This window comes from Thalassophryne amazonica, chromosome 17 (genome assembly GCF_902500255.1).
Source record: "Thalassophryne amazonica chromosome 17, fThaAma1.1, whole genome shotgun sequence".
Taxonomy (NCBI): Eukaryota; Metazoa; Chordata; class Actinopteri; order Batrachoidiformes; family Batrachoididae; genus Thalassophryne; species Thalassophryne amazonica.
The window spans coordinates 54,314,011-54,328,677 of record NC_047119.1 but is presented as its reverse complement, the minus strand read 5'-3'; the positions used below and the strand labels follow the sequence as shown (position 1 = coordinate 54,328,677).

The window sequence follows — 14,667 nt, the reverse complement described above, 5'->3', positions numbered from 1 at the left end:
AATTGTTGTCCGAAATTAAAGAATTTCTGAAACGTTCAAACGATGCTGAATATGCACAGCTTTTGGATTTAGCCTTTCTTAACAAGCTGACTGACAAACATCATCAACACGATTACCAACTTTAATCAGTGGTGGGCACAGTTAACCAAAAAGTTAACTTCAATAACCACTAATCCACCAACTGAAAAGTTAACTTTTATAACGCTAAACCGATAAAAAATTTGCGGACATTACAGCTAACCACTAAGTTTTAGTATTGACTTGGTACACTGTCAGCTACTGATAAGCTAGTTTGGAGTTTAAGCACTGCAAGTGTTGCTGGGTAAATTCAAGGGTAATCACAAACCAAAAACAAACAAAGAGGATGATTTACTTTCAACATGCATCGACTCAGGCCATAGGTAGGAGACATGAATCGCAAATCAAATCAAATCAAAATCAAATCAATTTTATTTATATAGCGCCAAATCACAACAAACAGTTGCCCCAAGGCACTTTATATTGTAAGGCAAAGCCATACAATAATTACGGAAAAACCCCAACGGTCAAAACGACCCCCTGTGAGCAAGCACTTGGCAACAGTGGGAAGGATAAACTCCCTTTTAACAGGAAGAAACCCCCAGCAGAACCAGGCTCAGGGAGGGGCAGTCTTCTGCTGGGACTGGTTGGGGCTGAGGGAGAGAACTGGGAAAAAGACATGCTGTGGAGGGGAGCAGAGATCAATCACTAATGATTAAATGCAGAGTGGTGCATACAGAGCAAACAGAGAAAGAAACACTCAGTGCATCATGCATCTATAGCAGCATAACTAAGGGATGGTTCAGGGTCACCCGATCCAGCCCTAACTATAAGCTTTAACAAAAAGGAAAGTTTTAAGCCTAATCTTAAAAGTAGAGAGGGTGTCTGTCTCCCTGATCCGAATTGGGAGCTGGTTCCACAGGAGAGGAGCCTGAAAGCTGAAGGCTCTGCCTCCCATTCTACTCTTACAAACCCTAGGAACTACAAGTAAGCCTGCAGTCTGAGAGCGAAGCGCTCTATTGGGGTGATATGGTACTATGAGGTCCCTAAGATAAGAAGGGACCTGACTATTCAAAACCTTATAAGTAAGAAGAAGAATTTTAAATTCTATTCTAGAATTAACAGGAAGCCAATGAAGAGAGGCCAATATGGGTGAGATATGCTCTCTCCTTCTAGTCCCCGTCAGTACTCTAGCTGCAGCATTTTGAATTAACTGAAGGCTTTTCAGGGAACTTTTAGGACAACCTGATAATAATGAATTACAATAGTCCAGCCTAGAGGAAATAAATGCATGAATTAGTTTTTCAGCATCACTCTGAGACAATACCTTTCTAATTTTAGAGATATTGCGTAAATGCAAAAAAGTAGTCTTACATATTTGTTTAATATGCGCTTTGAATGACATATCCTGATCAAAAATGACTCCAAGATTTCTCACAGTATTACTAGAGGTCAGGGTAATGCCATCCAGAGTAAGGATCTGGTTAGACACCATGTTTCTAAGATTTGTGGGGCCAAGTACAATAACTTCAGTTTTATCCGAGTTTAAAAGCAGGAAATTAGAGGTCATCCATGTCCTTATGTCTGTAAGACAATCCTGCAGTTTAGCTAATTGGTGTGTGTCCTCTGGCTTCATGGATAGATAAAGCTGGGTATCATCTGCGTAACAATGAAAATTTAAGCAATGCCGTCTAATAATACTGCCCAAGGGAAGCATGTATAAAGTGAATAAAATTGGTCCTAGCACAGAACCTTGTGGAACTCCATAATTAACCTTAGTCTGTGAAGAAGATTCCCCATTTACATGAACAAATTGTAATCTATTAGATAAATATGATTCAAACCACCACAGTGCAGTGCCTTTAATACCTATGGCATGCTCTAATCTCTGTAATAAAATTTTATGCTCAACAGTATCAAAAGCAGCACTGAGGTCTAACAGAACAAGCACAGAGATGAGTCCACTGTCTGAGGCCATAAGAAGATCTTTTGTAACCTTCACTAATGCTGTTTCTGTACTATGATGAATTCTAAAACCAAATCATTTTTCACTCATGGTTTCATTTAAAAACAACTAATTCCGAACAGTTCATTGACATTAATGGCAACTATCATTTTACAAAGGAAAAATATTTGCACATATCTTTTAAAGTAATGCCCTAATTCTGAAGGTTTGAGCATTAACAGACACACGTTAAAATGCATTACGGGAAACTAAAATGAATCTCCTCTCATCCCTTCCTCCCCCCTGTCAAAATGCTTAGAACACTGCCATCTACTGGATGGGAGTGTGAATAGACCAACTGTAATTTGTGTGTGGTATTCGCCCTATTGAGGTTTCAAATACTGCACAATCTCGCTAAATTTTGGAGAGTTCGCATTGAGACGGTCTGATAAGGCTGCAATTTAACTGATACACACAGACAACAGCATTAACATCGCAACATAAAACTCTTGTTATACGAGGTCTGTCAATAAAGTATCGTACCTTCTTATTTTTTCAAAAACTATATGGATTTCATTCACATGTTTTTACGTCAGACATACTTGAACCCTTGTGCGCATGCGTGAGTTTTTCCATGCCTGTCGGTGACGTCATTCGCCTGTGAGCACGCATTGGGAAGGAGTGGTCCCGCCCCCTCGTCGGATTTTCATTGTCTGGAAATGGCGGAATGAAAAGGACTTTTTTTCCATCAGAATTTTTTCAGAAGCTGTTAGAGACTGGCACCTGGAAACCATTCGAAAAATTTATCTGGCTTTCGGTGAAAATTTTACGGGCTTCACAGAGAATAAGGACTTTTACTACAGGTTTAAGGACCCCTTTAAGGACGGTCGGTGCACCGCGCTCCGAGCTGCGATGATGAGGCACAAACCACTAGATCATTTCTAAATGGATGGCTCTTTGGATACGAGACCGTCGTGACCATTTCCAGACAATGAAAATCCGACAAGGGGGCGGGACCACTCCTTCCCAAGGCATGCTCACAGGCGAATGACGTCACCGACAGGCGTGGAAAAACTCACGCATGCGCACGAGGGTTCAAGCATGTCTGACGTAAAAACATATGAATGAAATCCATATAGTTTTTGAAAAAAATAAAAAGGTACGATACTTTATTGACAGACCTCGTACTGTGCCTAAAACTCTTGTGAATATATAATCTGGGTTTATAGACATTGTTATTGTGTTTGTTTTATGTAAACCTGAGACACGCTCAGGTTGTTTTCTGTTATTTTCAATGGGACTCGCCTTGAGCCGTGATCACTTCCTGTTCATGTCATTCTGGTTGGAAAGAGAAGTTTGCTCGGCTTATTGTCCTTTACAACACTGTTTGTCCTATTTGTTCCAGAGTAATACGAGGTCTGTCAATAAAAGTATAGGTCCTTTTTATTTTTTTCAAAAACTATATGGATTTCATTCATATGTTTTACGTCAGACATGCTTGAACCCTTGTGCGCATGGGTGAGTTTTTCCACGCCTGTCGGTGACGTCATCCGCCTGTGAGCACTTCTTGTGAGAGGAGTCGTCCAGCCCCTCGTCGGAATTTCTTTGTCTGAGAAGTTGCTGAGAGACTGGCGCTTTGTTTGATCAAACTTTTTTCTAAACCTGTGAGGCACATCGAAGTGGACACGGTTCGAAAAATTAAGGTGGTTTTCGGTGAAAATTTTAACGGCTGATGAGAGATTTTGAGGTGATACTGTCGCTTTAAGGACTTCCCACGCAGTGGGACGTCGCGCAGCGCTCTCAGGCGCCGTCGTCAGCCTGTTTCAAGCTGAAAACCTCCACATTTCAGGCTCTATTGATCCAGAACGTCGTGAGAGAACAGAGAAGTTTCAGAAGAAGTCGGTTTCAGCATTTTATCCGGATATTCCACTGTTAAAGGAGATTTTTTTAATGAAAGACGTGCGGACGGATTGCAGCGTCGGCTCGCAGCCGCCGTGACGCTCCGCCACATGAAAAACACCTCTGTTGGAAGCCTTAAGGACAAGTTGGAACATGCCCAACTGTTAAACAATTTCTCAGATACTCACTCCACTGAAAGCCATCAAACGCCGCCTGGATTTTACAAATGGTTATCAACACCGAGGTGTTTTTCCTGTGCCGCCGCACCGCGCCGGCTGCGTCCGACGCTGCAATCCGTCCGCACGTCTTTCATTAAAAAATCTCCTTTAACAGTGGAATATCCAGATAAAATGCTGAAACTGACTTCTTCTGAAACTTCTCTGTTCTCTCACGATGTCCTGGATCAATAGAGCCTGAAATGTGGAGGTTTTCAGCTTGAAACAGGCTGACGACGGCGCCTGAGAGCGCTGCGTGACGTCCCACTGCGTAGGAAGTCCTTAAAGCGACAGTATCACCTCAAAATCTCTCATCAGCCGTTAAAATTTTCACCGAAAACCAGCTTAATTTTTCGAACCGTGTCCACTTCGATGTGCCTCACAGGTTTAGAAAAAATTTTGATCAAACAAAGCGCCAGTCTCTCAGCAACTTCTCAGACAAAGGAATTCCGACGAGGCACTGGACGACTCCTCCCACAAGGAGTGCTCACAGGCGAATGACGTCACCGACAGGCGTGGAAAAACTCACGCATGTGCACGAGGGTTCAAGCATGTCTGACGTAAAAACATATGAATGAAATCCATATAGTTTTTGACAAAAATAAAAAGGACCTATACTTTATTGACAGCCCTCGTATATAGATAAAATATCTGAAATTCGGTTTGCATTTATGAAGTTCCACACAGGTTAAATGTAGCAGACATGGAATATTTGGAATATTTGTTTTAGCAAGTTTTCAGGGTCTCATGCATGCAGCCTCTTATAAATGTTATGAAAGGCATAAAAAAAAATACAATTTGGTCATATAATGTTCATTTTAAATTGTCATCATGTGGTTTCTCAGTGTTATTTTGACTGCAGCAACTCTCTGGTGCGCTAGAGATTATTGGAGGTGAATTGTGTTACTTTAAAATGATATACTGTGGTGAAACTGAAATAAACAAAAAACATGCTAAGTTTTCACAAAAGTTGCTGTTGAATTAACAAAATTCTCATCATATCAACAAAACACATTTCTTTTGAGTGATTGAGATACTCACAACGTGAAATGGAATGGGAACACATCATTCACTAATATTTTCCTATGCATAAGACAGTGTCTGACACTCCGTGTAAAGTTACTGTAACTTGTGTGTTCGTTTTTACAATACAAGTGTAAAACTGCATTTGAGATTCACAAATATGTTTGTCTATTCACATTCCCATCCAGTAGATGGCAGTGTCTGAGTTGATGCATGTTGAAAGTAAATGAGATTTTTTCTTCTTCTTCTTCTTTGCAATAGCAGCCGGCAGCCAGTCCGCACCCCCTCTGTCGGGGGAGGACTGAGCTTCTCACAGCGGTCTGATTGTTGCAAAACACGTGACAGGAACTAACTTGTAAGATTTTAGGTTTTACAGATGTTTTTGACCGTTAAGCTTTACTCACCATGTCAGCCAAAAAAAACCCCTGAAAGTTAGCGGAACTAGCGGAAGCTAATTGGTCCGCTGATGGTTTTCAAAATTAGCTGAAAAGTTTATCCGCTAATGAAAAAGTTAGCTTCACTAATTAGCAGTTAGCAGAACTGAGCCCACCACTGACTTTAATTAGGCGTTGTATAATATCAGTTGTTTGTGGTTGTTGGGAAGGTGTCGTAGCACGGACCCACAACAGGGGGCGCAAATGAACGGACAATGAGTAAGCCAAAAGGTAACAATTTAATGTTGTGATATTACACAACGAAACGTGTCTTAATATTCACAGTCAATAAACACCAGGTGACGTGTGGGCAGGCTCGAAGATAGAAGACGCCCGACGAGAGAGAAGCCGCGTCCCACACGGCCTCCACCACCAACGGCCTGAAGAACACCGGAGCCGCCAAGTCCCAAGTCCCCAGGTGGCCTCTGTCTTCGGCTGTCGACCCTGGTACTGCTGGCAGAAAACAGAAAGATGATGTGTGAGTGTGAGTCCGCACACTCAGTAATTAACAGTCCAAACACAGTTGGGAGGAAGCACCTCCACCTCCAACCTAGGAACACACTAGCAGCTCCTGGAACCACTTATCTGGATGGAGTGAGAGGCGAAGACGTCGCTTCTCTCACTGACCGCCAACCCAGTTGAAAGGGCACCACAGGACAACGGCTGCAAACAGATCAGACGTAAGTCACAGTTTAAATTCAGCAGAGAAATTACCTTAGTACTGGTAGTCGATTTCTCGGCGGGGAGGTGGAGTTGCAGTCCGGCTTATATGGTGGTGTAGATGAGTGACAGCTGGAGTAATGAGTGACAGCTGTCACTTCCTCTGGGTCTGGCGCCCTCTCGTGCTTGGAGCCCGCACTCCAAGCAGGGCGCCCTCTGGTGGTAGTGGGCCAGCAGTACCTCCTCTTCAGCGGCCCACACAACAGTGGTGTTGTTACAGGCCAGTCCTCGGCCTACGTGTGCTTATTCTTTGCACCATGCACATTTACTTCTGCAATGCATTATTATTATTAATAGGGAGGGGTGTTATTTCAAAAAAATCTATAAATGTTTGCATGGAATATGGAAATATACATGGAATAAACCATAGTAGGATAAATTCTGGGTCATTTGGTTTCAAAAACCCATATGGATGGAGCCAGTGAAGATATCGTTTTCAAAAATCGCCAAAAATATCGACGAAAATGTCATATCTTGAGAACCGCTGCACCTAGAGACTTGAAATTTGGCTCCAAATGTTGCATGATCCCAAGTTTATATTCAACTTCTATAGTAACAACAAGCCAATCTGGTGTTTTTTAAGAGTAACTGACAAAAAAAAAACCTAATTTCAGTTACGATCAATTGTAACAAACAAAATCTATGTAGTTTTTATTTCAGGAACATCAGTTGAGTATAATCATCACATGTAAAGAATGACATGGCCACAATGAACTAATTATAAGCAACAGAGTGGTTTTCTACATCAGTGTTTTTCAACCTTTTTGAGCCACGGCACCCTTTTTATATTTACAAAATCCTGCGGCACACCACCAACCAAAATAATATTATAATGCTATTGCCTCTGGTTTTGCGCAAAACCCAATTATCGCAATAGAAAATCGATACAGAAAACTTCGCATTTCGAAAATCCTCAAGCATTTTGCACTCTGATCTCAAGTAGGGCTGTCACGATTAGGAATTTCTGGAGACGATTAATTGTCAGACAAATAATTGCGATTGACGAATATATTGTCTATTTTTTTTCTTTTTTCCCTTCTTTATATTCTACTATTGTAGTATAATTACACAACTCTGGAAGAACGTTTGGCTTCTGTGAGTGGAGAAACTGGGAATGGTGCAACATTTTTATTTTTATCTTCATTTTACATACAGTCCCAACTTTTTCTGATTTCTGGTTGTTTCTGTTGCATTTCTGAAATTGTTTCTCCTCATCAGTCACGTTTTGTGCTTAAACACTGCATTAAGCTCAAGACTGAACAAATAAATACCTTTGGAAAATAACAGCTGTTAAAGTTCAGAGTTCTCACCTGTTTTTTGTGATCTGTGCTTCTGAACATTGTTTTTTTTTGTGGCTCTCAGTTCATTCATATATTCTCATTTTTTAAATATGTTTTTAAATATATTTGACCGTTTATTTCATCTCATGATCTCATAAATTCAGCATACGACGCGCACATGGTGTGAACAGGACGGTAACGGCAGAATCACACCTTTAGAGAAAGTTCAGAGAGAAGTAAAGGCAGCTTCACGTTTCCGTTTTGTTAACGTTCACTTGGGTTAAAATCCTCTCTCTGCTCCGCGCTCGCTGCGCACTGAACGTGTCGCGCCTGCATTCAGGAATCTCTCTCACCCACCCCCTCCCTCCCTCACCCACCCCCTCCCTCGCAGTCTGCAGCCTGTTAACTCCGCGCGCGCGCACACACAGGCACAGACACACACACCGACAGCTCCGCGTTTTAGACGGCTTTTGAAGGAGACAGCACTGTTTTAATCGGCCGTCAGCCTCCTTGTTATTGTCCCGCCTTAAGACGAGAGCGAGGCTGCAGCACGTTTGACATCAGATTCTGAGTCGTTTTATGCTTTGTGGATAAAATAAATAATTCACGGTAATCGCGAATATGAAAAATAATCGCAAATATGAAAAATACTCACGGCACCCCTGACGATCGATCACGGCACCCCGGTTGAGAATCACTGTTCTACATCAACAGCACATATATGACACACACGTTACTTGAAATTTTCAGACACTCCATCCATATGGGTTTTTGGAACCAACTGACCCAAAAATTATACTGTTATGGTTTATTCCATGTATATTTCCATATTCCATGCAAAAATTTATAGACTTCAAAAATTTTTGAAATAACACCCTCCCTATTATTAAAAGTTTATCTTTGTGCAAGAAAACTGTGTTATTATATTGGTGCACAATAAATCACAGCTATGCTATGGCTTTCGATATGGACTGGTAGATCTCGATACACTGTCAACTTTAAAAGTAGATCTTGGTTCAAAAAAGGTTGGGCACCCCTACGTTAGGAAAAGCCGGGCCTCCACAGCACATATTCACGTGCAAGAAAATCTCGGAATAGAGAGCAAAATTAAAGATCTGTACTTATGTTTGTTTTTAAAATGTTTAAATTGTAACGTGATCGTCATTGTAACTGACACCAGAAGTCTGAACAGTTAACTGCAGTACTGTTATAACCTCGCAGTCACGCTGCAAACAACAACTCATTTCATACGTGCTGACTGACATGTTTACCTGTTATATAAGGAAGGCTTTTATTTTGAAATCATAACAGATTTTCACAAGCAGGATTCAAAGCCACCGCAGACTACTGTATGCCCCCAAATTCAGTTATGCTCATTAAATTCATTTTTACACAAATCTCAATCCAGGACATGTTTCTTTTACTGGCGAAATGTTCCATCTGGAGAACGTCACAGACAATGACACATTTATTTCTAGAAAAGGCACAAAATGTTCAACATCTCTTATTTAACCATTATGGTCCTGCATGTTTGTTTCAGTGGAAAAATGACTGCAGAATCCAAATAATGCAAACCATAGCTCAGTGGGTCAAGCAGGTTGTCCTCCAACTGAAAGTTCACAGGATCAAAACCCAGTTATTCTTCTCTGTGTTTTAAGTGTCCTTTAGCAAGGCACTGAACCACAAACTGAGTATGCGATTAAAGTCTGCATCTGGACCTGCAAATGACCCCGAGTCTGTAGAACACTTTCAACGAGGTTGGTGACGTGAATGAAAGTGATCACCTGGCTTGAAGCCACATGAAGGTGAGATCATGTGGTTCTAAACAAAAAAAACCCTCAGAGAATTATTTTCTGAGCTCATGAGTAAACTTTTAGCGCTTGTTTTATTTGTTTTGTCTACAAAATGACAGATAAATGGAGTTGCTGATCAGCCTTTGGGGCAGTCAACGGTAATGAGGGCACTACTTTGGCCTGTATTGTCAACAGGGGTGCCACCAGGGATTTTGGGCTCCATGAAAAGAAATCTTACTAGCCCCCCCCATATTATTTTGTCAGTATTATAATTGTATTAGGGGCCTCTCTGGGCCCCTGTCAGTCATGGATCCCTAGAATCCTTCTCCTTATTCTCCCCTTTTCAGCACCCCTGAGTGTCGAAGAGGGAGCGGAGTCAGAACGCAAAGCTTAGAAGAAGTCGATCTTCATTCCAACCACCATCTATGGTCATGAACTTCGGGCAGAGACTAATAGGCATGAGACACAAATGGCCACAATGAGTTTCCCTGGCAGCGTGGTGGGAGTCACCCTGAGATATACGGCAAGGAGTTCTTACATCCCCAGACAGGCAATGGAAAATTGATGTAGTTGGATTAACGACAGAAGTATCTGCTCTGTCACATGAGACTAGCTTCTTGAAAGACAAACCACATATGGAGAATGTGGTTCGAGATGTCCAACAGATAAAATAATCAACATCCTGATCTCTGACCATGATTACCCCCGTAGCAGAGTTCATCATAACCCAATGTACTCAGCGGACACGTTCTCACAGTTTGTAGGATGTGTTTTGCACAGAGACACAGTAACCAGTTGTCTGCCTGAAACCCTGATGACCAATTTCTTCTTTGATGGACATTTAATTGTGACAGCAGCTGGACAACAGTGACTAATGCATGCATGTTTAAGCGCATTACTCTCACCCACACACACCTCCTGGTTCTTCATTGCAAAATTAACGCAAGTCACACTCTGCACTCAAATATGCAATGATACAGCTGAGCCGTCAAGAAGTAAAATGGGTCCAAAATAGTTAATCAAGACACCCTGTGCAGAGTAGACAATGCTACAGTTTGTAGTCTGGTAGTGTAATATTTTACAAAAAATATGGTGATGTCACACAGCTATTTTGATTTTTCCATTTTTGTATGTATCAAAGCTTTATGTTTTGTTTTTTGTTGTTTTTTTTGTTTTTTTTTTACCAGAGACTTAAATAAAAATATACAGTATGCCACACCTCCCTCCTGTCTGACTGTCCAGACCCACTCTAAAAACTGTTGTTGTGTTCTACACAATTTTTTTTGATGAAACATTTTTACACTTAAAAATATTGAGGACATTAAAAAGCTGTGAAATCATTTAAATTATACTTGATGATCTCTGTAAATGTAAGTAAAAATATTAAGTATATCAGCCCTTTCCAAATATTCTGAATGAATTTAATATTCTGATACAAAATAAGTATATTTCAAAAATATAATTTGTTAACCAAATGCCAATGAAATAAACTCAAATAATAAATGTAAAGTTAAGATAACATTAACTGTTAAATTTCTAGGCATTTCATTTGGTATAGTCAACTCAATCAATAGAATGCTTTTCACAGATTTTATTAAGACAGTAAAGCGGTTTCTTACTGTGATATATACAAAGCCACTGAATTACGTTTTAGAGTGTGTGATGTCAAAATGATGACATATAAACTAAAAAGATGTCTGAAATTGATGTCAAATATACAAAAAGATGATATCCCAGAAATAATTTACCAAATGTGTTATTGTGTTTTCATTATTATCATTATTATTTTGGCTTTTTATTTATTCTCATGACTCATTAACTTTAATAGGGGAGAACTTTAACCTCTATACCATCACTTCCCCCAGCAGTCTTTTGTTTGAGTTGGCAATCCAGTGACGTCACAGATGAGAGTTGAACATATATTAAATTTGACCTGCTAGTCTGCTGGAGCAGCTGAACATAGTCCTCAGATCAGGTGGAAATGTTTTATTGAATTCTTCACTTCCCAGGGCTACATTTAAAATAAACAAAAGTGGGAGCAAAGGCAGCTGCAACCGGGTTGTGTTTTTACCTTGGTGCAATAGACGTGCCGTTGAACGACGCCACTGTACACTCCCTGTGGGTGTAGCCATATGTACAGCTCCCATGCCGAGCGTAGCGTTCATCCTCACAGCAGAGGATCATCAGAAATGCCCTCCGAAACGCTCGGTTCAGGAAGGCATACAGGACGGGGTTTAGCCCCGAGTTAATGTACCCGAGCCAGAGCCAGGCTGTCCACAGCTGCCAGGGCACGGAATAGTGGATAAAGGGATCCACCACGTTGGTGATGAAGAATGGTGCCCAGCACAGGCAGAAACACCCCATTATAACCGCCAGTGTTTTTGCCGCTTTCGTCTCAATGCGCATGCGACTCGTCACTATCGGAGCATGCTCAGAGTTGGACGAACCCGTCGTCGACCTGAGATGGAAATGTTCTGGATCTGAGGTAGTGGAGGATCTAATGGTGTTGACTACAGCTGACCCGGTGACAGGAGCACACCCAGCGCGCTGCAGCGTCTCGATCTGCCGTACGTGTGCCATAGCGGTGACGTAGATACGTTGATAGGCCAGAACCATGAGAGCCAATGGGATGTAGAAGGCCACTGCTGAGCAGATAAGCGCATACGGCCGATTCACTAGAAACACACAGCTCGTGTCGTTGGAGCCTCCTGCCATTGCGCGTCTCTCTTCAATCTGTTAAAGACAGACACAGAAAATAATGACACCATCATTAGTAAGAATTTCAATAACTCCAGTAGCCACTTTCTATAAATAAATTAATTTACGCATGTGACTGTAGGACCTTTGTGGCTGGGACGGCGGTGGGATCAAAACCCGGACTGCTCGCACTAAAGACCAGAACTCTACCAGGTCAGCCAAAGGGGAATTCCCCGTTAGCCAAGCTAGCGGGAACGTCTTTTCAATCCGGACTTCATCTTGCTACACACAGCAATGGCAGATACTTGACATTTCAATATGGGATTTTATTACAAAGGATTTGTCCATTAGTGTGATCTCTCATGTTACCATAAGCACTGGCACCAACGGTCCTCAGGGCCTACAGAGGACTTAGGCACCTTGACACTTGCACGAATGTCATCCCTGCACTGCCTCGCAATTCATCGTGCCAATGCACACCGTTTTGTGCCGCTGGATGCCGTGTTATATAAAATAATTATTACGTAGCAGATGAAGCATTTGCTCTCAGAAACTGGCTGATGAAATCATCTTTCATCACTTCTGGAATCACAGAGGAATTATCTACAGCTGCAGCTTTTCTTGTGTGTTTCATGATGTGGAGAACGCATTTGGAATCATTTCAAAGGTAATTATTTAATATATTTATTTTGTAATGGCTTGGTAAAACAGTTGCATTTTCATTCCTTCTTATGAGTTTGGTAATGTATCTGCAAAATTCTGTTTATTATAGATGTAACATCTTGTCATAATCATTCAGATGTGTTGTGCTGAGCTGTGCCATCGACTCGCAGTGACATACAGTGTTTTCAAATATACTGCGCAATGTTCAGACAGACGTCTAGTTCACAAAAATTAATGCGTGCCAGACATTTTAAACATTTCAAATTTTCTTTGCACACTTGCACGCAGCCAACGAGTTTACTGTCTGGCACACCAGATTGCGTGCCAATGTGGGGATCAAATTCGTGCAAGTGTCAAGGTACCTTTACTTCTTCAATACACTGATCGTCCAGCTCCTCTGCTAGTAAAGACTTTAATAGCTTTGAGCATTTTTGTTAAATAAGAGAGTAAAACAAGTGACTTGTACAGACAGCAATTCATGAAATTCAATATTGTATCATGTTTTGCCAAAACAACATACTTGTTCCAAATATTCTGCTATAAAAGGTAATGCCACTCAGTTAATCTGCTACAGTATCCCAGAGTTGAAAACACTCTACTCCCCCGCAGCTTAAGATGTGCAGAAAGAAATGCATGCGTACGCATATTTGTTCAGGAGTTTTGGGAGGAGAACAGACACACAGCAACAACCAAACCAAAGAGGATCATTCAATCATTTTCCATACTGAGGTCACAGTGGCAGCAGACTGAGCAGCTCATTCCACACTTTCCCATCCTTGGCTAAGTCCTCTCACTCTTCCTGTAGGATCCGGAGTTGTTCCCAAACCAGGTAGGAGATATAATTCATCCAGCATGAACTAAGTCTTCTCTAGTCATCTTCTCAGTTGGATGTGCCTGGAAGACATCCTGAGGAAGAAGACCAGGGGAAACCTCAGCTGGCTCCTTTCGTTGCGAAGGAGCAGGAGATACTCTGAGTCTCTTCAGGGATGTGAGCTTCTCATCCTGTCCCTGAGTGTGAACCCAGAAACCAGTAGTATCCATGACCTTATTCTTTCGGTCATGACCCATGACCACAGGTGAGGACAGGAACGTAAATCAAGTGGAGAACCTCGCCCAACACCAGCAGTGCCCCTGAAGCACAAATCACTGCACGACTGACCTGCAGTAAACCGAAGTACTGCATGCATCCGTATTCTGAAGTGGCAAATCTGCAGGGACTCACTTCACGCAACAACACTCAAAATGCAGATCCCAACAAGTATGAAGTGTTTCTGTTGACAGTGTTAGTGCAGAGATGAAAATAGAGCAGAAAGAAGTCAAGCTTCACATTTTGTCTGAGTCTTTAGATCTCTTTTCATTTCTAGCCCCCTTCAACCTCCGTTTCTCATCCAAATGAGGACTCACAATATCCTCAATGCCAATTTCGTTCCAGCTTTGCATGATGGGTAGGAAGGAGATGAAAGTGGGGATAATCCAGCAGCCACCGAGCATCCCAGCAACTCTGACTGGGGTCATCTTGTGTCTGTAGACCAGCGGCTGGCAGCAGATAGCATAATACCTGAAACAATACAAATACACAAACCTATTGTCCCGCAACAACCAATGGACATCTGTGAACAAATAACCATCAAAACTGACAGCTAGAACATTAGATAATGTATCTTACCCTCATGAGTGACTGCACTGATTTACAGAAAGTGTGTCTACCACATTTAAAGGTTCCAAGTTGAACATACAAACCTGTCCAGCGCGATACAGCAGAGGTGCAGGATGGATGCCGTAGTTAGCAGGACGTCCAGAGATGTTCGCACCAGGCAGAAAATCTCACCGTACCTCCACTGGCCAGTCGTCAGTTCGATCGCCGCAAATGGCATCACCACCACCGCAACAAGCAAGTCGGCAAACGCCAGTGACACAATGAAGTAGTTGGTCTTCTTCTTCCTAAGAGAAGGACAAGAAAGGGAAGGATTTAAAGAAACG

At 41.8% G+C, this 14,667-nt stretch overlaps 1 protein-coding gene across 2 annotated transcripts in view; it reads right to left on the bottom strand.

Annotated features, from left to right (window-relative positions):
* LOC117529884 (5-hydroxytryptamine receptor 4-like) overlaps nt 1-14,667 on the bottom strand; it is a 95,075-nt gene that overhangs the window by 47,315 nt on the left and 33,093 nt on the right. For both annotated transcript variants that reach the window (XM_034192773.1, XM_034192774.1), the window contains 3 exons: nt 14,428-14,628; nt 14,092-14,245; nt 11,399-12,060 (listed from right to left, as the gene is read on the bottom strand). In XM_034192773.1, the coding sequence (XP_034048664.1) occupies nt 11,399-12,060; nt 14,092-14,245; nt 14,428-14,628 (1,017 nt within the window). The remainder of the gene's footprint in view (nt 1-11,398; nt 12,061-14,091; nt 14,246-14,427; nt 14,629-14,667) is intronic.